Source organism: Jaculus jaculus, chromosome 16 (genome assembly GCF_020740685.1).
Source record: "Jaculus jaculus isolate mJacJac1 chromosome 16, mJacJac1.mat.Y.cur, whole genome shotgun sequence".
In the NCBI taxonomy this organism is placed as follows: domain Eukaryota; kingdom Metazoa; phylum Chordata; class Mammalia; order Rodentia; family Dipodidae; genus Jaculus; species Jaculus jaculus.
In genome coordinates this window covers 73,751,108-73,772,444 of record NC_059117.1, presented here as the reverse complement: position 1 = coordinate 73,772,444, position 21,337 = coordinate 73,751,108, and the positions used below count along the sequence as shown (strand labels likewise).

The 21,337-nt window shown below is 49.3% G+C and overlaps 1 protein-coding gene across 5 annotated transcripts in view; it reads right to left on the bottom strand.

Annotated features, from left to right (window-relative positions):
• Positions 1 to 21,337, bottom strand: part of Lrig1 (leucine rich repeats and immunoglobulin like domains 1) — a 146,191-nt gene that overhangs the window by 37,592 nt on the left and 87,262 nt on the right. For all 5 annotated transcript variants that reach the window (XM_045136105.1, XM_045136106.1, XM_045136107.1 and 2 more), the window contains exon 3: positions 16,558 to 16,632. In XM_045136105.1, the coding sequence (XP_044992040.1) occupies positions 16,558 to 16,632 (75 nt within the window). The remainder of the gene's footprint in view (positions 1 to 16,557; positions 16,633 to 21,337) is intronic.

The following is a 21,337-nucleotide window of genomic DNA, read 5'->3' as shown; positions in this document are numbered from 1 at the left end:
GCACAGAGTGTGCGCAGTTCAGAGCCGGACAGTCTCCGAGAGCTCGTTCGCCCTCTGCTCCCTTCCACGCCACAGAAGGCGGCTCCTGACACAGGCTCAGAGAGGTCAGACCCTTACTAGGAGTCACCGAGCCAACTAGGGTGTGAACCCAGGTATCCTCCAACTGCCCGCTGTGCTGTTCTGTGGGGAAACTGAGACACAGAGACTGGATCACAGCTACTGGGAGAGAAGTGACTGAGGCAGCTAGTGAGCCCCAGAAATTCCTTCAGGGCCACAGAAGGGCATCTGGTCTCTGCCTCCTGTTAGCACATGTGCCAAGAACCACATGCCAGCTTCCCAACAGCTCTGCGGTTCCAGCAGGCAGAGGTGGAAACTGCTCCAGCATTTGGCTGCAGGCTCTGAGACCAAGTCCTCTCCTCTCAGGGAGATACCACGATATGCCTTTAAAAATAAAACCAGGTCCTCCTTCCCCTCCCCTCTCCGGGATACCACAATGTGCCTTTAAAAATAAAACCAGGCCTGCTCCTCTCCTCTCCTCTCCTCTCCTCTCCTCTCCTCCCCTCCCCTCCCTTCCCTTCCCTTCCCTTCCCCTTCCCCTCCCCTCCCCTCCCCTCCCCTCCCCTCCCCTCCCCTCCCCTCTCCTCTCCGGGATACCACGATGTGTCTTTAAAAATAAAACCAGGCCTGCTCCTCTCCTCTCCTCTCCTCTCCTCTCCTCTCCTCTCCTCTCCTCTCCCTCTCCTCTCCCTCTCCTCTCCCTCTCCTCTCCCTCTCCTCTCCCTCTCCTCTCCCTCTCCTCTCCTCTCCCTCTCCTCTCCTCTCCTCTCCTCTCCTCTCCTCTCCCTCTCCTCTCCCTCTCCTCTCCCTCTCCTCTCCCTCTCCTCTCCCTCTCCTCTCCTCTCCTCTCCTCTCCCTCTCCCCTCCCTCTCCCCTCCCTCTCCCCTCCCCCCCTCCCCCCCTCCCCTCCCCTCTCCAGGATACCACGATGTGCCTTTAAAAATAAAACCAGGCCTGTTTCCTGCCCCATCGGGAAGACTTGCTGATGTCCTGCTCAGATGCTTTAGACTGTCTCTTACCACGCAATGTCCCAAGCCTTTTGGCATATGCGCAGACTGCACTGGGAGAAAGAGTGTGTACGGGTGGGATGAAGGAGCAGGTCTTTCAGGGCAGTCCTCCACTGCCACACCCTTTAGGTGAGACCACCGCAACAAGAAAGCAACTCCGCTGGCCTCCAGAACCACCACACATCAGGTCTGCCCTGCCGTCCTCCCAGAGCGACACTGCTCTGTTTCCTCTAAGCACACACTTTCAACGCAGGTCATCATGGACTTGAATGCAAAAGGTAAGACTGCAAAACTTCTGTTTAAAAAACAAAACAAACAAACAAAAAACAGAAAACCTTTCCACTTAAGGTTAAACACAGTTCCTGGACTGATCCTAAAAGTATTATCCATAAAATGAAAACAATTGGACTTTAGCCCCAAATTTAAAATGTTTGTACTGTGAACAACCCTGTTAAGTAAAATGCTGATTGAAATACAAAATGGTACAGCCATCCTGGCAGAGTCCAGAAGTACAAACTGGGAGAAAACATTTTCAAACCATGCATCTAACAAGAACTCAACAGCAAAACAGTAAAATAACCTCATTAGAATATGGGTAAAGGCGTGAGTCATTTCTCCCAAATAATGAGCTACAGATGAGCTGGGCATTGGGGTGCACATGTAATCCTGGCACCCAGGACGCTGGGATGGGAGAATTGAGAGTTCAAAGCCAGCTTGGGCAAGACCCAATCTCCAACCCACACACATGTATGTACAGGTAGCTACAAGTAAGTATGCCACCAGGTGTTGGCCAGAATGAAAGGCGACTTGTGCAGGATACAAACTGGTACAGCCTTTCTGGTAGAGTCCAGCAGTGTCTTTAAAAGAAAACGAGCGGTGTTCTGCAACTTGCGGACTGTGGCTCGAGGTACTCATCCCAGGGGAAAGAAGACTTGCGTTCACACACAGCCCCATACATGAACGCTCCCAGCAGCCCCCTCCTGAAACCCACACTGGAAACAGCCCGGATGTCCTTCAGTGGATAAGTGGTTAAACAAAGCATGATGGTGCTACACAGTGAAATACAACACTGTCATAAAACAGAAATTAACTGTCAATGCACACAGCTACATCAACCTCCAGAGCGTTACACTGAATAAAACAGGCCATGTCCCAACAGATTGTACTGCATGGTTCCACTTTTGGAACACTTTAACAGGGGAAAAAAAAAATCTCATAAATTTGAAGAACAGATTAGAGGTCTGGGTGTGGGGTCAGGAAGGAGACGGGTGTGACTGTAAAAGGAACCTTGGTGGCTATGGATATGCTCAGAGTCTTGAATGTATCAATGTCAACAAGATGGTTATGAAAAGTTTTATAAGATGCCACCACTGTGGAAACTTGGTTCAGGATATTCAGGGCTCTCTCTATGTTATTTTTCACAGCCACATGCCAATCAACAATTACCCCAAAATGTCATGTGGCAGTCACAGTGAAAGCAGAAAGTCATGGAGGTCAGCCTTCCTGCTACTTCACCTGCGTTCATTTTCCCATCAAGCCAGAAGACAGTGACGAGACATGACTCCATCCTCAGAACCACGAACCACTGGTCTCTGGGGTTTCCCAAAACCTACCGATACACCCAGCAGTTCACTCCTTTCTACCACGCGGGAGGAGGCCAGGGAGACAGGACTCTCAGAGACAAAAGTGCTGCTCACGAGCCTTACAATGCTGGGTGGCTGCTGTGGCCACTAGGGATTGTCAGGCCCTGTGATCTCTCCCAGAACCAAGACAGAGAGCTTACTGGATGTCCGTACCCAGAAAGTAGTAAGCACCACTTACTAAACACTAGATTCCCAAAATGTCAGCCCAACACCACCACTCTTGGAGGTAATGTTACTTCTGTGACCTAACAGTTGGCAAAACAAGTTATAAGGAGGAAAGAGTCATTTTGCTTCTGTTTTTGGAGGGTCCAAAGCATGGCTGCTTAGCCCGTAAGCTTGGACAGAGCATCATGGGAGAGATTCCTCTCTTCATGGCAGACAGACTTGCCTGCAGTGACCTTCCTCCAGCTAGGTCCCACAGCCTGACTTCCATAGGCCCCAGAATCACACTCCAGCTGCAGACTAAGCCCAGACACACGAGGCTGCGGCACACTGCATGCCCAGTGTCCTAACAGTGCTCCAGCATGAGGGCTCTGGGCTGAGCCAGGGCTGGGAATATATTCCTCCTCTCCTCCACCAGTTGCAAGTCTCCAGAGCAGGTAAAGGAGAGGTGTTAATGAGGCCCCAACAAAGACGCCTTTATTTCTACATGATTCTGCATTAGCTAAACTTGTATGGTTACAAAACCCTTTCTTTTTCAAGAACCAACTGCTAACATCCCACAACACAAGCGGACCAGACAGCTCATCAAATATGGAAATACCACGTATGTCTCACCTCCTCTCAGCGGCTCCCATCAGCCAAAGACCACACATAGCCCAGGGGCTGGTGCCGCCTGCAGTAAGCCCACACTGTGACCAGTCTTCCCTGTGGGGAAGACACAGGAACACTGGACACTAAGGACATGGGTGAGAAAGGGGACTTAGCACTCCTCTGTGACAGGGGCTGTGATGAAATGAATCGAACAGCCGCTCCATTTCTCTGTCTAGACTGAAATAAGCACAAAAGGCTCCACGTGTCCTATGGTCCAGAAAAGAGGTTGCCTTTTACTCTGGGTCTTCCAAACTTCCTCTCAAAGCATCGACTGCAGTCTCTAAACCCAAATGGTCTTTAGGGTCCTATTTTATTCAGGCTGTTGCACATCCCCATCTCCCCTTAGTCTTGGTGTCCTCAGCATGGCCTGGGTGCCTGGAAGGACTGTCTGGCTCCACTTTGGAGAAAGCCTAGTCCTGGCCCTGACCTCCAGGAATGACCCCCATGCTCCAGGTTCCAAAGAGACCATTCTTTTGACTTATGCTAAGTGTGCTCTTTCACTGTGGTAATAAATGTCTAAAACTACCCCATACCTGTCCCACACTCTACATCTGCTTCCTGTTGAGATCTCCCATTCACTTACTTGTCAACTTACTCCTTTATTTCTTTTTTTCCTGGTGTTAGGGATTGAAACCAGGGCCTGTGAGTTCTTGGCAAGTACTCTACCACTGGGATAAACTCTCAGCTGTCTCCTCTATTCTTTCATTAAAACACGCTTAACATATCTACTGGGCTGGGAAGATGGCTCGGTGTATAAAGTGACTGAGTACCTGAGTTCAGATCCCCAGAAGGCAAAAGAAAGCTGGAATTCCAGCATGCCGATGAAGAGATGGGAAGCAGAGATAGGAGACCCTCCACGCCTACCTCCCAGATGGTGGGCCAGCTAGCCTGGCAAATGGAGAGACCCTGCCTCAAAATAGAGTGGAAGTCGAGGACATACCCATGCGTATCCTCTGACCTTCACCCAGGTGCTATCACACACACACACACACACACACACACACGGCCATTACAAGCAACTGCTGCAGGAAAAAGATGGATATGGCTGTGGTCTTTTTACCCCTCACCTCACCCCCACAATGTCCAAAATGCACACTCAACTGGAAGAGAGACAGGCAAACGTGACAGGTGCACTGGCACTTAGATGTGGACACAGCGTCGTTAAGAGAGGAAGTCCGGAAAGGGAATGTCATTCCAAACCCAGATGCCATGGTCGCTGTGGCTTTCGTCTTGCCCAGTTTGATGTGCAATTCAAGACCGGAAGTGGTAAGAGGCCAGAAAGAAGCAGAGCCAGAGGCTAACTCCACAGGATTGGGTTATTCCACAGGTGAAGGGCAGACAGACAACATCATCAAATATACATTGCAGGCTGGGCAGCAAGGGGCAGTGGGCAGAATGGAGGGGGGAGGGTACTATGGAGAGGTCATGAAGCCCCTTCAGAGAAAGGGTGCTAACACTGGAACAGAGTTCTTAGAGCAGACAGTTCTTCTGGCCTCTCTAGGGAGGCATGAGCACAAGAGCCTGCAACCAGACCCCACAGTCCCACAGCTGTTGGGTCAGCCATGACAGTGGCTCTCAACTAGAACCCAGGCTCAGACAGGAGGAGCAGCTTTTTTGTACTCTCAGCCTTCACTAGGCACTGCAGATACTGGCATAACCAGCCCTCCTTCGTGTCAGGGTGACAGAAACCCAGAGGTGTGTTGGCCAAAGGCCCTCCATGAACTCTCCCTATGGAGTCAGGGTTGGGACCGGGAGTCTGACACTTGCTTCACTCTGCACAGACAGGGCTAGCAAGGAAACAGAGGCCAAGCGCACTCACGAAGTGAGGCCCCCCACCCCTTGTTCCTTGGGTATCCACACATGTGCTCTGGGGGTCAACAGCAGGATGGTCCTTGTTATACCCAAATGAAAGGGTGGTGAAGCAGCTTCTCCAACTGGCAGAGAAATTATACTGACTAGGTGCAATTACACTGGCCCCAGCCACCTGAGCATAAGCAGGACGTGAAGCAGGCATTAGATGCCTCCTTGGAACCACCAATGTCTAGAGCCACCAATTAGGGCTGAAGTCAACGCAGTGGAGAATATGGGAGAGTGAGTCAAGGCTGCAGGTGGGGAGACAGCCTGGGTTGCGCAGAAGGTAGGTGATGAAAGCAATTATCACAGCTGTCCACAAGGCTGTGAGCAGGGGGTGCGTACCCTCCTTTTCTCAACAGGCCAGCTCCTGACCTCACTCATATGAACCAGACCACAATTTCACTAGGCAGAAAAACCACTGTGTCTGTGATAGTCTCTGCAACTTTCTGAAGCACCCAGTACCAAACACAACCTACACACAATCCCAGCATACAAATACCACACTCAACCACATAATAATATTGCTGCGCTACAAGACAGATTGGCGGGGTTGGGGGGGGTGTCTTTAATTTCCTATCTTATCCTTTGCATTCCTCCTTAAAAGAAAAACTGAAAGAAAGCAAGCTGGGGAGAGCTCTCAGTGGTAGAGCACTTACTTGCAAAGACTGGTGGCTGCGGTTTGCTTCCCCAGCACCTATGTAAAGCCACATGCTCAAAGTGGCTCATCTAGAGTTCTTCTGTGGGGCAGGAGGGCCTGGTACATGTACACACACATATATGCGCTCTCTCTCTCTCTCTCTCTCTCGCTCTCTCTTTCAATAGATAAAAATATTTTTTTAAAAAGATGAAAGAAGTAAAAGAGGAAGGGAGGAGGAGCCCAAGTGGGCTGAGGATGCAGCCATGACAGGGCACTCGCATGGTACGCGTGAAGGGCACACCTCACCTGTGTCTTCACTGTGAGACTCTGCACCCACGACTGGGCAGAAACAAGCAGCCCTGGGAGAGGCCAGGCCCCAATTCCATGCCAGGGAGCTGCAGCCTCACAGCTCTTGCTCTCAAGCCTCCAGGTGGAGAAGCAGCTCAAGGGAGAAACCACAGATTGACGCCTCTGCCCCAGCTGCTTGGGTCTGAAAGACATCCAGGAAGTGAGAAAGCTGGTATCCACCCTGAATGACTGCTCGGAAGGCAGGTCACCATGCCAATGTGCTCATGGGCTGGCACGACCACACAGCAAGCCTGGGATCTGCTGAGGCTTGATGACAAGACTGCTTTTCCTGGGTGGTTATAACTCCCCAGTAACAACGCACCTGTGCAGGACAGGACAGTGTGCGCCTCAGTGCAGAGGGGCAAGGCCTTCCTGTAGCTCTGCAACAGTAAGTAAGACCCACACCACAGGCTGTCTGGAGTGAGCTCACCTGAGGTCCACAAGAGGTTTGTAAGACCAACAGCACTTGGTGAGAACACCAAAGTCCTCTGGGCTGAAGCCCCAACCCTAACCCTTGAGGCCACAGGCCTGTATTATCTCCCACAGCTAATACAATTTGGTATGACAACCCCTCGGGATCCTAGACCACAGATTCCAAGAGCAACATAAGCCCATGCCCCAGAGGGGGAGAGAAATGAGATCAGGACCCAGGTCAGGCCCTCTGGCCTGTGGCAAAATTCCATGTCTGAAGCCCTGCAGAGTAGACAGAGGCCTCAGACAGCAGCTAACCAGTGCCTGGCAAAGCCAGGGTACAGCATCAGCTGACTGGTGCCATCTCAGCGTCTCAAAGGCTGACAGGGTCGCCTACCTCTGACCACTTCTGCATGGTAAAAACAGCCATTTATTTCATTTGCCTCTTAACAGACTACTCAGCTAGCCTACTTTTACAAACCGTCGTCTCTGCAGGACCAAGTGACTCTGTGCCCCACATACACTGTCCAACAATGAAAGAAAAGCCTGACATAAACGCAAACACATTTCTTCCACTTGGGCTGTAAAAGCTGAAAATGGCTCTCAGGTGTGAGCAGGCACAATCAGCCCTGCCTTCTTTACAAGGTCAACCTGGAGGTCAAAGTCGAGCCAGCCATTTTTGGATTAGGTGCCTAGCACGTGGGACGCCCCCCCCCCCCCACTAACTGGGTTGCAGACGCCACCTGCAGGAAGTGAGGAGGGGCAGGGAAATGGCCCCAGTTGCAGTGAGACTGTTGATATGGGCAGGAGCCAACCCCTTTCACAAGGGAGATTGTGCAACTACAGAGCAGCAGTTTCCAGGCTCCATTTCTCGAAACCCTGGAGGGTTTTTAGCACCCAGGGCTAGAAGGAGGGGCTCCACTCTCCCCACTGGGTCCTTTTTCGCCTTGGCCTCTCTAGCAGCCCATGTTCCCTGTGGACCTTGCACTATATTTAAAGCTCACATGGAGAGGGGCTAGCAGAGAGAGAGGAGAGAAAGGGGCAGACCCCCAACAAAAGCAGAACTAAGCTGCTGAGTTCCCAAGAAAGGCAGCGGCTTCCAAGACCAACTTGGTACTCCAGGGCTCTCCCCTCCTCGCCTCCCCCACTCGGCAGCTGGTGTCCCCTTCACTTTCTCGGCAAATAACTTGCAGATGGACCTCTCATCTGGCTGGCTCCCCACCCCCACTCTCAAAGAAAGGGGTGGGGAAAGGAAAATGACAAGTCATGACTCTGATTTGGCAGGCTCAGGAGGAGGCCACAAGGGCCCCTTTCCCAGAGAAAGGCTCGCTTTGACTGGGGAAGCTGCTAGGACACAGCGCTGTCTGCTTTGTAAACTGGGTGTTTAATTTTCTACTTTGAGGCTCACTGGTAGCATCCAGCATCTGCGAGGCTGTGGCTCTAAGATCAAAGACCCTTCAGAGCTTTTTGCTTTAACAGCCCTTCTTGTTGACAAAGAAAAGCCTAGGGTGGGGGACAGGCCCCACGATGGAACTAGCTTTGTCCTTTTATTCCAGGCTCTCAATGTGTTGGCTGAACATTTAGGGTGTCCCATCCAATGCTGGTAAATGACACCCACTTCTATGGGGGGAGAAAGTTCAAGTAGGGAGCCTCAACCAAAACTTTCCTTATTATAAACCCCACCAGAAACATGAAGTGAAGGGTCCCTCACCTGTTGTGTGGCAATTGTCTACTCACCCACCTTTTTCTGCAGCTCCATGGAGTTCATTCAGGAGAATATTTGGCCTGTTGCTGTGACTGGGCACCTGAGAACCCTATGACCCCATCACGCACCAGCCAGGGCCCTGTCACTGGCTTTCTATCTCTTTTGCCTACTGGCAACTGGTACTGCAGCCTCCCCATGGCAGAAGACCAAACTAGCAGGAAGAATACAAAGTGAGACGCAGTGAGAGGCTGCGAAGAAAGGGAAGAATGGGACCATGAGGTTGGGGCACGCCTTCCCCACACTTCTACCTGGACAAGGGTGACCATAAAGATCTAACTGATCCAATCCAGGACTGATGACCAGCAGGAAGGGAAGTACTGTTAAAAGTGGCTGCTATTCTAGAAAGCAGGCTGTGTATCCACGTGTGTCCTGGTGTTGAGCTTGTAACTGGTCTCTGGTCAGATTAGGTGAGCAGGCCAGCCTCCCTCCCTGGTAACAGGGAGAGTCAGCTGGTGAGGTTGAATGGTCACCAGAGAACAGAAAACTCCCGCCCTGGAACTCTCCTGTGATTTCTTCATAATGTCCTGGAGCCCACTCTCCCAGACAGATGCCTATCACCACGGATGACATGGGGAACTTTTGGAATTGTTTATTGTCCAACACAGTGATAAGGACACATCTCCTTGCTGCACGTAAGGAGAGGAAAAGTCCACCACAGGTTCTCTGCCCAGTATCTGAGAAGGTCTGAGCTAGCTAATGATTGTGTCCCACCCAAACCTGTTTAGCTAAGTTCTTCAGATAGCTGATATACGGTTCCATCTGACATCCACTGGCCTACTCGTGAAGAGGAAGCCATGACTCCCCTGTAAAGGAATAAGGCTTTGTCCAGAAAAGGCAATGAACATGGGCCAATGGCAAAAGGTGAGCCACACACCTGAGAGAGAGCCGCAGGCTCCGGGGCAGGTATTTCGCTGTCATACTGTTTTCTGGCAGGCCCTGTCGTCCCTCTAAGTTTATAGAACCAAAAGAACTTTGGATTGTTCAAGAATAAGAGATGTTCACTTAAACTCTTGTGATACAACTTAAACTTTTGAGACACAACTGCCCACAGTTTCTTGCTGGACTTATTATGGTCTACACACTCTAGTCAGGTAAGAGTGTTTAAGCTGAATCAGGCCCCATGAAGGGGAAGTCTCTCCCAAGTGGCTTGGACAGATCTGTTTCCACATTTTAGGTTACCCTCCTCCATCTTGATACGGCAGAAGGTCTAAAAGGAAAGACAGCAGCTCTCCCCTTCCTCAGCCGTGCATGCCTCCACAACCCCACAGCTGCTACTACAGAGAGACTCCAGCAGAGCACAGGGCCCCTGCTGGGAGGACCACTCGGCTTCTAAAGACAACTATTACTTCGCACTTTCCTCCGGGAGAAACAGGTGCAAAAGGGTTCACATACATTCTTTACTCTGTGGGCAAGTGCTGGCCCTTTAGAGGATGCACTCCACAGGAGGCTTAAAGGATGTCCAAGGGAAAAGGGAAGCCAGGGGCCTGGCCTGTTCTCACTCCTTCCCAGGGAGTGAATGCTCCCCTCTCTCCAGTGAATGCCAACACCATTATCACTCGCTGTCCATTCACCTGCGCTTCAAACCTAACCACTAGCCTTATTTAGGCCCTGAAGCTGGGCCAAGTATTTTCCAGAGTTGAATTCTAACTCCCCTTCTCCCAGGCTACCAGGCAGGGTCCTCAGCAGGATGTCATTACGCTTCCCACCCCTGAGCTGAGCAGTTCCCGGCTGTCTCCCTTCTATGGCTGCTCTTTAATGACACTTCATGTGAATTATCTTTGTGAAGACTGATTGCATCCCCATTCTCAGGAGGGTTTGGGGGATACTGTTGATGTTAGATCCAGTCTTAGAAGGGATGTGGCCACCGCAGTCTCACTGACTCTGGGCTCCCCGCTGGGTGAGTACAATCACAGACAGGACAGCACATGGCTTTCCCTGGGAGCTGTCCCCTCTGGAAGTCCAACAGGAAGATGGTAATTACCCCATCCCCTTTAATCAGTTTCACATCAACTCTGTATCTGATATATTTTCATTTAATTTATAGTCTTCCAGGTACATCTGTTAACCCAAGAACGAAAGAGAGAGAGAGCACGAGAGAGCGAGAGAGGGAGGGAGCGATTTAAGAGAGAGAGGCTGTCTTTAAAAATAATTTTTTCAGGTAATTGGTTGCCAGTGGCTGGGATGTGACAGGGTAAGTAGTGACTTAGGAGAGTAATGGGCTTTCTTTTGGGGAAGGTTGTACTGCATGGAGAATGTATGAAAAGCAGCTAAATTGTGTACTTTTAAAAAACATTTATTTTTAGTTCTTTGAGAGAGCGATAGAGAAAGAGGCAGAGAGAGAGAGAGAGAGTGAGAATGGGTGCACCAGGGCCTCTGGCCACTGCAAACAAACTCCAGACGCATGTGTCACCTTGTGTGGCACCTGGCTTACATGGGTCCTGGGGAACTGAACCTGGATCCTTTACCACTAAGCCATCTCTCCAGCCCTGAACTGGGTGTTTTTAAATGATGAAAATGGTGACTTACTATAATGCTAATTTTATCTCAGTAATAAAGTTCTTAAGGGCTGGGAAGATGGTTCAGCGGTTAAAAGCACCTGCTTGCAAAGCCCGATATCCTGGGTTCAATTCCCCAGGACCCATGTAAAGCTACGGATGCACAGAGTGGCGCATGCATCTGGAGTTTGTCTGCAGTGGCCAGAGCCCCTGGCATGTTCGTTCTCTCCCCCCCCTCCCTCTCTCTCTCTCTCTCTCTCTCTCTCCCCCCTTCTGCTCACAAATAAATAAAAATATTTTTTAAAGTTTTCAGATTTTTCTTATGATTAGAAGTATTTCAATGTATTTCCAAATACAATGTAAAATTACGGGACTTTAATATCGCTATTACAAAGTTACAAGTAAACTGTGTGTAAATATCGCTGCTTAGATCTCCCGCCTAGTCTAAGACATGGTTTGTAGAGTCCAAAGGGCATGGTATGACCCAGAAAAGGTCTGAGACACCCCACACCTGGAGCAGTGAGGGCCACCGGGATGAGGCTACAGCCTGGAGAGAGCAGCTCCAGACTCCTCTCTGTTGAGCGCTTTAGTCCTGGGACAAGGAACCGCGGCACCATACTACCGACGACACGGTGCACCAGCACCACGGGGACAGCGGAACTTCTTCAACAGAAATGACATTTGTTCATCAGACAAAACTACTATTGCCCTGAGAATTGTAACTTGAGTTTCCTGGACCTCAAATCTTGTAATTTTTTAAATCTTAAACACAAAAAAATCTACTGGCAGATTCTGTTCCTATTTAACAAAAGTCTGCTTCGTTTTCTGAGAACTACTTTCATGACATTAACGTCCTCCCTCCCAGCCACCCTATTAAGGGGCACTCCATGAGCTCTAGGCTTGCTGCTGTTAGGGACAAACGGCTTCAGCACTTCCCTCAGAGCACGATGCAGACAAATCTGTTCTCTGACAAATACCTTAATTGAATTTAGATCACTTCAATCAGAAAGCATTAACCAATTGAAATCCTGCTCCATGACCCCAGTCCTTAGGCTCTCAAGCTCTCTTTTGAAGGCCTGATATTAAAGCCAGGTGCAAAACAAAACCTCTTCCCACGCACTCCCGGGGATGACACCAGCAAAAGCAGGGAACTGGGGTTAGAAAACTTGGTCGTGTATGATTGAGAAACAGAATACATGTCCAGGGCTCACTGTCAGAACTGTGAAAGGGACCAGAAATGGTTACAGGTAAAGGGGGAAATGTTCTTGGTGATTAGGGTCCTCCTTCTCCACCTCTGGGTCATGGAAGAACACGAGAACTCAGGACACTTTCACCATGCTTCAACTCCCCCATCCAGCATATGAGTAAAAAGCCACTTGCCCAGGACTACATCTGCACCATGAAGGAGGAATGCTCCTGCATCTGCTCTCTGCTTTCCTTGATGGAGGTGCTGAGCAGCTAACACCAAGGAATTTGTCCTGGTCCCTCTAACTCACAAAGCCCAGCGGGCATCTGTTCTACTCCAATTCTCTTATCTACTCAAGGGGGCCGGGCGTGGTGGCTCACACCTTTAATCCCAGACAGATGGGAGGATCACTACGAGTTCAAGACCACTCTGAGATAACATAATGAAGTCCAGGTCAGCCTGGGCTAAAGTGGACTCTACCTCAAAAAACAAAAAAGAAAGAACGAAAAGAAATAAAAATGTGGCAACAGCCAGATGTGCTGGTGCACACCTTTAATCCCAGCACTCTGGAGACAGAGATAGGAGGACCACCGTGAGTTTGAGGCCACCCTGAGATTACATAGTGAATTCCATGTCAGCCTGGGCTAGACCCTACACCTCGAAACAAAAGTGGCAATGAATACATGCTTATTGATCCAGCTACTTAGGATGAGGCAGAAGGACTGCGAGTTCAAGGACAGCCTTGCAACTTCATGAGACCCTGTCTCAAAACAATCATTTTAAAGGGCTGGAGTTGTAGCTCAATGGGAGAGTGCTTGCTAGCATGTCTAAATTTAATCCCCAACATCACTAAATAAATAATAGATGAATGATAATTTTAGGTTGATAGGGTAGGCAAGTAGGAACAGGAATAGGTGATATAGATGACAGAATGAATGAATATGGGGATTAAGGACTAGAAGTGTCTATTAACTCACATTTTCTTAATTTTTATTTATTCATTTGAGAGAGAGAGAAAGAGGCAGAGAGAGAGAGAGAGAGAGAGAGAGAGAGAAGATGGGCACGCCAGGGCTTCCAGCCACTGCAAATGAACTCTAGACACATGCACCACCTTGAGTAACTGGTTTAAATGGGTTCTGGGGAAATGAACCAAGGTCCTTAGGCTTAGCAGGCAAGTGCCTCAACTGCTAAGCCATCTCTCCAGCCCAACTGTCACCTTTTCAAATATGTTACCTTAAGAGAGCCTCTGGACCACAATGGCAAGAGATTCACTAAATCCGTACAGAACTTTATAGACACGTGATGTTCTAAGTACTGAAAAACAACAGACATCAAGAAACCGTGCTGGGCTGGAGAGATGGCTCAGTGGTTAGAGGTATTTGCTTACAAATCCTGACAAGCTCAGGTTCGATTCTCCAGTACCCATGTAAAGCCAGATGCACAAAGTGCTGGGTGCATTCATTCATCTGAAGCTTATTTGTAGTGTCAGGAGGCCCTGGTGCACCCATGCGCGCTCTGCCTGTGTCACTCATATAAATACAAATAACAAAAGAAGAAGCCACGCTCACTTGCCCGGCCTGAGCAACGACGGCAGCACCCTTGCCGAGACCTCGCGCTCTCCCACGGGCAGTGAGGCCGGCCGGAATTCACCTGCTCCCCGCCAAGCTGGGTTTCCCCATGCCAAGTGCACAGTCCACATGGGAAACTAGGACGGGCACAGAGGGTGGGAGTAACATTATCCATGACCCTGCTCCTCAGACATCATATTTCTTATAACTTTTTCCAAGCACCCAGTTTCAAAATAGAGAACAAATCGGAGAAATCAATGACGATGAAGAAAGGCCCTTCAGTCTCTACAGCAATGAAGGAAGGAGACCAGCTAAGGAGCTGATCTCCGACATCAACCTGTGTTTTCCAAACTGCATCACAGCAGGGAGCGAGGCTTGGTTTGGTCGTTGGCTTCACATATGTCAAACTGTCCAGTGGAAGAGCAGGATTAAGGCCGGACAGGGCCACCACTCCTGGCAAGGGACAGAAATGCACTCCAAAGAGCTGCCAGCCCGGGGGCGGCTGCCGGAGGCCCTCTTGCCTGTGGCACAGGTTGCTCATGCTCAAGACAAGGCCTCTCCACCCAGTCTCAGTCCCACCTCTCCCCTCTGGAGATCCCGCAACAGAGAAGACTCTCAGGGAGCTGCTCCTTCTCGTCCTCACGCCAAAGGAGGAACAAGCCAGCATCTCTTGTGCCTTCGTGAGTGGGTGGGCCACCAGAGGCCTTGTTCAACACATCTTCGGATGGATGTGGCCTGCGACTGTGCATTTCTCACATGCCTGGAACCAGGCTGGCACCTGGGCTTCTGGCAAGCACAAGTTACAAGCATCATCAAGCTCTGTGCTTTATGGACACAGACAGGATTATCACATCCCTAATTAACCAAATGAGATTAACTGATCTAATTTTGCCATCAATTAAACACCTTCAGCTGCTGTGCACAAAAGCCACATGGACACAAAAAGAAAGCCAGGCCTTCTTTAGCATTCATCATGGACCAGACTGTTCATGCCAGGACCTCAGAGAGCAGAGATCTACTCACAAACCCGGTGGCCCTAAAGGGGAGAACTCACCAAGGCCTGTACAACTGTGACAACCAGCCACACGCTTCTTGTCCTTCCTGCTCCCCTCCAGACTTGATCTCCCTCAGGGCTCAGAGCAAACTGCCCTGTCTAGGACACAGAAAGTAAGCCAAAGAATTCCACCCTGTGGGCTCTCCTGCAGCCTCTCCAGTCCTCCTAAGGGGCCGAACTCCAGTGCATTACACAAGAACAGAGCATCACCAGAACACAGGGCCTGCGGCCAGTCAGAAATCACATCTACGAGCTACGCCAGCAATCTTAATGACACCTTCCTGCCAAGTTCCTCTGCTCAGCCTGTGGAGCCCCAGGGGTGAGAAGAGCATATATTCAGGTAAGAAATTAATTACAAAACCAGCAAAAATCAAACTAGAGGTGCAGGACCAGAGTGGAGACAGGAAGTGCACTGTGAGGTGTTCTGTCCTCACAGCTAGTGCGCCTGAGAAGGCTGCTGGGTGAGCCCGAAGCCAGCATGCATCCCAGCCACACACCAGGAAGGGGCCTGGGCCATGGCCAGGGCTTCACCGCAGGAAAGGCTGGAAGCAGCTCAGGTGTCACAGCCTCCAGCTGCCTCCCTTTCGGTCCAGTGAAGGCCCGCTAAGTGCTCTCCCATTCCTGGTGCTTTGTCTAAATAACGCACAGCGCTATGGTTTGAATCCGAGTCCACAGGTTGGGGTGCTGAGTGCTGCCATGTGCACAGCCACTGTGGCTCCATCAGCTGAGGACAGAGCTGCCCTAGGACTACAGCCACCCCCTCTAAGGTGGACCTCTGCAGCCATGAGCCAAAAAGATATCTTTCTTCCTGTAGGAGGCAAATCGCTGGGGTGGAGCTTTGGGGAATTATAGCCTAGCCCCCTCCACCCCCACCCCCACCCCCCGCCAGCGCTCGGCTCCTGTCTTCCATCTGCTGTGGTAAGACTGTGGTGCCCAGCCTCTGCTCATGCCATGCTTTCCCTACCATCAGGACACTTCCCCTTGAGACTACAAACCAGAATAAGCCCTTCCTCCCATCAGCTGCTCAGACTGGTGCTTTCCCCCAGCTATGCAAAGTGCGCCGCGACACCTCCCACAGGTGCTTTGCCACAGTGACACAAAAATATCATGGGCTTTGTTTCATTGAGTGGACCATGTCAATTACTCACCATTCTGTTAATTTCAGAGGTCTAGGATCACTTTACTTTTTTTTTCTTTTTTGGTTTTTCGAAGTAGGGTCTCACTCTAGCCCAGGCTGACCTGGAATTCCCTAGTCTCAGGGTGGCCTTGAACTCATGGCAATCCTCCTACCTCTGTCTCCTGAGTGCTGGGATTAAAGGTGTGTGCCACCACGTCCAGCTCTTTATTATTTTTTAAGCCATAAAAGTAAGCTGAGCTTACCAAGCTCTACTGGCACAAAAGTGAAACTGCCATCACATAGTTCAGACAGCTGCTTTTCCATTTATCCACCCAAGTTGAAGCTTGACCTAACAGCAAGAAATCGATTTCTATGTCCCTCTGGACATAAAATAATAATAATAACTAATTTCCCCCGCAAATTAGAAATGAGGCAAAACTTCCAGGTTTTAATTCTATCCCCTCCAGAAGAGCAGAACAGCCACTTGCCACGACCACTGGCGACATGCAGAAAGGTTCCTTGCCAGCAACACATGGACCTAATGTCAGTAAGAGACACCTGGCCCACCATGCAGCCCAGGGTCCCCTGGTGACAGTACTTACAGAAAGAGAGAGATGACACGTGTTGAGGCAGCACCCAAGGATGGAATGGCTGTCAGCTCGTTGTTATTGAGGAACCTGTAACAAGAAGCAATTAACCATTTAAAGCATTTAAATTGGCTGGAAATCACATATTAGGAAACTCAAGAAACACTGAATTAACCATCAAAAAGCTCTAACTAATGTTAACTAAATTATAAAAAACATAAAAATCAGTTTTTCGGGGCTGGGGATATGGCTAAGTAGTTAAAGGCCCTTGCTTGCAAAACCTGCTGGCCCAGGATCAATTCCCCAGTAAAACCAGATGCAGAATGGTACAGGTGTCAAGTTCATCTGCATCAGCAAGAAGCCCTGTGTGCCCATTCTCTCTTCCGCTCTCCATTTCTCTCACTAATAAATAAAAATATTTTTAATCAGTTAAAAAAAAGTTTTTAAAGAGAAATGAGTCACATGAGGTCACAAAACTGACCACTTATCATGCTCCTGGAGAGAAATAAACATTAAGGGGAAAGATGCTTCCCACCCACCTCAGGAATCAAGACTTATTGACAAGGAACCATGAGAATAGGCCAAGACCATCAACAAGTATGCTCTTGGTGGGCTGAGTGGTCACAAAAGGACTTGGATAGGGAAGCAACACCTGGAGACCACTGGCTCACAGGTGTGACAGTCCAAGGAAGTTCACAGGTGGGAGCCATTTTCAGTATGCCTCCTCTGGACTGGACTGCCCTCAGCTGCTTGAGGCCAGCTTCTCTGGAATCTGATGAAAACTCACAGCGGTCCTCCACAGAATACATACCATGTATATGTATGTGTGTGTGTGTGTGTGTGTATATTTTCCCACACAGGCACTTTGAATCTCTCTGCAAACAAGATCTGTTCTTCAGGCTCCCTTCCTGGTAGGACATTCTCAATCTGCATCTCCCCAGTTAACACCTCTTGATGGAAGGGAAGGCCCAGGAACCAAAACAGCCTGCCTGGTCTGCTCCCAGAGGCTGTGCGATGGGGCCTCCTTACATGGGCATACACTTCCAAATCTGGATGTGAACCCAAAGTCAGGCCAAAAAGCATAGTATTCCGAGCTCTGCTGGTGGCAAGTTGGAAAGAAACTGTCGTTAAGATGAGAGGTCAAGGGGATGAAGCTGGGTGATTTTGTGGTCACTTTTAGAAGGGAGATGCGACTCACAGAGCATCTTACTGCTGAAGACAAGCCCGCTGAAATGACAGCTGTATTCAAACAAGTATACAGCTTGCATTTGCTGGAACAATCTGGTTGGCTGCCATCTTTTGCAGAAATGAATAGAAGTTTTTTTTTTTGTTTTTTTTTTTAAATAAATGAAAGGGCTTGAATTCCCCCATTTGTGTTATGTGGAGTCAGAGCTAGTCAGGGATAGAGCTTGGCAGTGGCTGGGCTGTGGGACACAGAGCGCCTGTTTCAATAGCTTCATGGCTGGAGGAGAGGAAGCAGGGCTGTGTCACGTGTCAAACCCTTTCTCCACTTAGAGAACCCTATTTGTCTGTTGAAATGGGCAATTAATTACTTTAACAGTCTCTTATCTGACTGCATACATCAGAGAGTTTCTGCTTCGCCTTATCTCTCTCAACCCTGCCCTTTCCCACCACAGTGTGGAGGTACTGACATCTCTACCAATATGTTTTCACACTGCCCATCAATGTGCTGATGACAGAAAGAGCCTTGCCTTCTATCAGAGGTCTGCTGCCAGCAGGGCAGTCTGCCTAAGAATGCTTCGTTTCTTAAGATTTACTGAAAACAGAGGGTGATGGCAGACAGCAGCAGATCACTCACTGAAGGCTGCTGCCACGCCAGGCTTCTCTCTAAGAGCTTTTGGAGCATTAACTCATCTTTAAACACCTAGGAGACCCCACGAGCACACAGTGAAGCAGCCCAGGCACTTACGTCTGAAGTAACTGGACCAACATCCAAGGTCATTAGCAGGAACTGCCAGTGACCCAGAGCCACATCTCAAAGTCCAGGTGCCTAACCATTACATTACCATCTATTTCTTTGCAATTGCAGCCTAAATTCCATATGCATTATGAAATTTTGTCACCACCACTCTTTCCTCCATTACAGTTAAGTTCTACAAGTCGGTCTAAGTACCTAGCCTAGGGTTACATGACCAGTGGAATACAGCCAGAAGATGAAGAAAGTATGACCACGTATCAGAGAAGAGCAAGGCTGACTGACCAACAAACATGGGCCAGGCCTGAATGCTGTTAAGCCCTGAGCAGCATGCAAGCTGTGCTCCTGCCTGCTGACTTAAAACTTGGTTTTGAACCTGAATCCAAGAGTACAGCGTCGTCCCCAGAGGACCTCTAGCTTATGAGCCTGTTCTCAGGTGGTCCTACCTTACATGTGACATTCTATGGCATCACTTCACAAACGAGCAAGGAAAAGGGCAGAATAGCATTTCAAATTGTGACAGATCTGCTGGAAGTAGAACAGCGGACCAGGGCTGAAGATTAGCAGGGAATTGTATGTCTTGAACAGTCCTTGTCAACAGGCTCAGTCAGAAATAGCAGGCTCCAATCTCAACAGGGTGGCCTGATTTATGAAGAGGACACTTGGAGCCCAAACTAGAAGAATTGCACAGTTAGCTTATTTTTTCATCATTTCTACAGAAAACAAAACAAAAAAATAGAATAAAAGCACTGCTGGTTCAATTTAAGTCACTGGGCTCCAACACTATGGGCTCCACACCCGGCCTCTTGGTTTGCTGTGTTCCCTGCTGAAAAGAGATCCTCAGAAGGCAGGAAAGGCCAGACTCACTCTGAAGACACTGGAGCTGCTTGGCAGACTGGAACAGAGACTGGTCAAAAATAGCACCATCAGAGTGCTGAGGGGAAAGACACGGGACATTTAGCAGTCTCCGAGAGCACAGAAATTTCAGTAATTAAAGGTGCTGTGTAGTGAACTCTTCACTATCTAGGGTTACAAAGTCTGATTCCTCATGCCCTGTGCCCCAGCACCAATCCCAGCTGGCTCCTCCCATCCTCCTTCCAACGTTTACTTCCACACAAAGCCCTAAAAATCTTCCTGAAACGTCTGACTTCTGTAAGCTTTTTTCTCTGATGATTCAGGACCAAAATGTGCATCACAAACATCAGACCATGAGTCACGGCTCAACCCTAGACCATGTGAAGTCAATGGGCTGTACAGATCGCATGACCCCTGGGCAGAAACTGGAGGTGGGATGCCTCCCATTCAATCTTGAAGGCTCAGCTAGAGCTTCTGGTCCCTTAGTTTTCTCCTAAAATTGCATTTACAAGTAGCCTGGTTACAAAATGTGCAACACTTTGCAAAATGCAAACTATTATCTTAATACAATCTGGCCTTTAACATACAAATTAAAACCCACCTGAGGTGCAATTTGGGTTTTTTTTTTTTCTTGCCGTTTTCATTTACTGAATAGCTGAAATAGGCACACAAAAAATTTACAGCCATTAATAAGAAAAAAGAATACAAAGAGTGTTCGCTGAGAACTGAAGCTTCCTTACACCCCAGGCCCCTGGGTTCGCATCACATGGACTGTGATTCCCTTCTGCTGTTTGCCCCAGCCAGTCCTCTGTGAATGCATGCTAAGAGTCAGCCACGTTGTCAAGTCACTGAGCCAATGGGCTCTTGGTTGACAGAGTGGTTGCTTCCCAGCAGAGAGAACTGCAGCTGTTAACAGGCGGGTTGGGCAGCAGGGTGGGTTTCTGGCTGGTTTTCTGGATTATTGGTTGGTTGCACATGTTTTGAAATCGGTAACACTCAGTAATACCCAATACTGTACCGTAGTTACTGGAGAACAAGCGTACTTAGAACTGCTTAGGCAAGACTTTGGGAAATGCAGTTTCTATACTAGGTGGCCAGATGAAATTATTTATTTAGTGAAATGGGATCTATTCTCCCTGGGTGACTCTAAGAATGTGGTTCCAGGACCCCTTTCAGATACCAGTATCTGCTCAAGTCCCATAGAGATACACATGCAATGCTTGCACAAAACCCTATGTGTGTGTGTAACTACTCTATGTGTATGTGCCCTACCTTACATACGCCTGCACCCATATGCGTCGACCCTACGTGCGTGTGCCTACTGTAACCCGAACCCTACGTGGTGTGCCCCAACCTATGCGTGTGTACCCCTACCTATGCATGTGTACTTTATGTGCATGTGCCCCAACCTATGTGTACCCCGTGTGCGTGTGCATGTGTACCGTGCGTGTGTACCCCAACCTATGCGTGTGCCCCTACCCACCTATGCGTGTGTACTCTATGTGCATGTGCCCCAACCTATGTGTACCCTGTGTGCGTATGCATGTGTACCGTCCGTGTGTACCCCAACCTATGCGTGTGCCCCAACTAGTGCGTGTGTGCCCTGTGTGCATGTGCCCCAACCTGTGAGTGTATATCCCGTGTGCCCCCACCTATGCATGTGTACTCTGTGTGCTATGCCTATGCACCGCAATCATCTCTGGACTGCTTAGCACACAGGGCACAATGTACACGCTCCATAAACAGTTGTGTTACACGATGGGACACAGAGCTGAGGAGAGGTCTGTGCATGATCAGAACAGATGCAATTCTGTTTTCACACAGTGTCCATCAGAGGCTGGTGGAATGACAGATGCGACCCTCAGGGAATTAGAGCACCAACTTTAGTGACAGTTACATACAGTAACAAGGGTGGTCACAGACTATGGACCAGGTCCTGTCAGGGGCCTGGAGGACAAGAAGATATCACCTGGTCGGTCCACCTCCAATGAGCAAAAGAAGAAG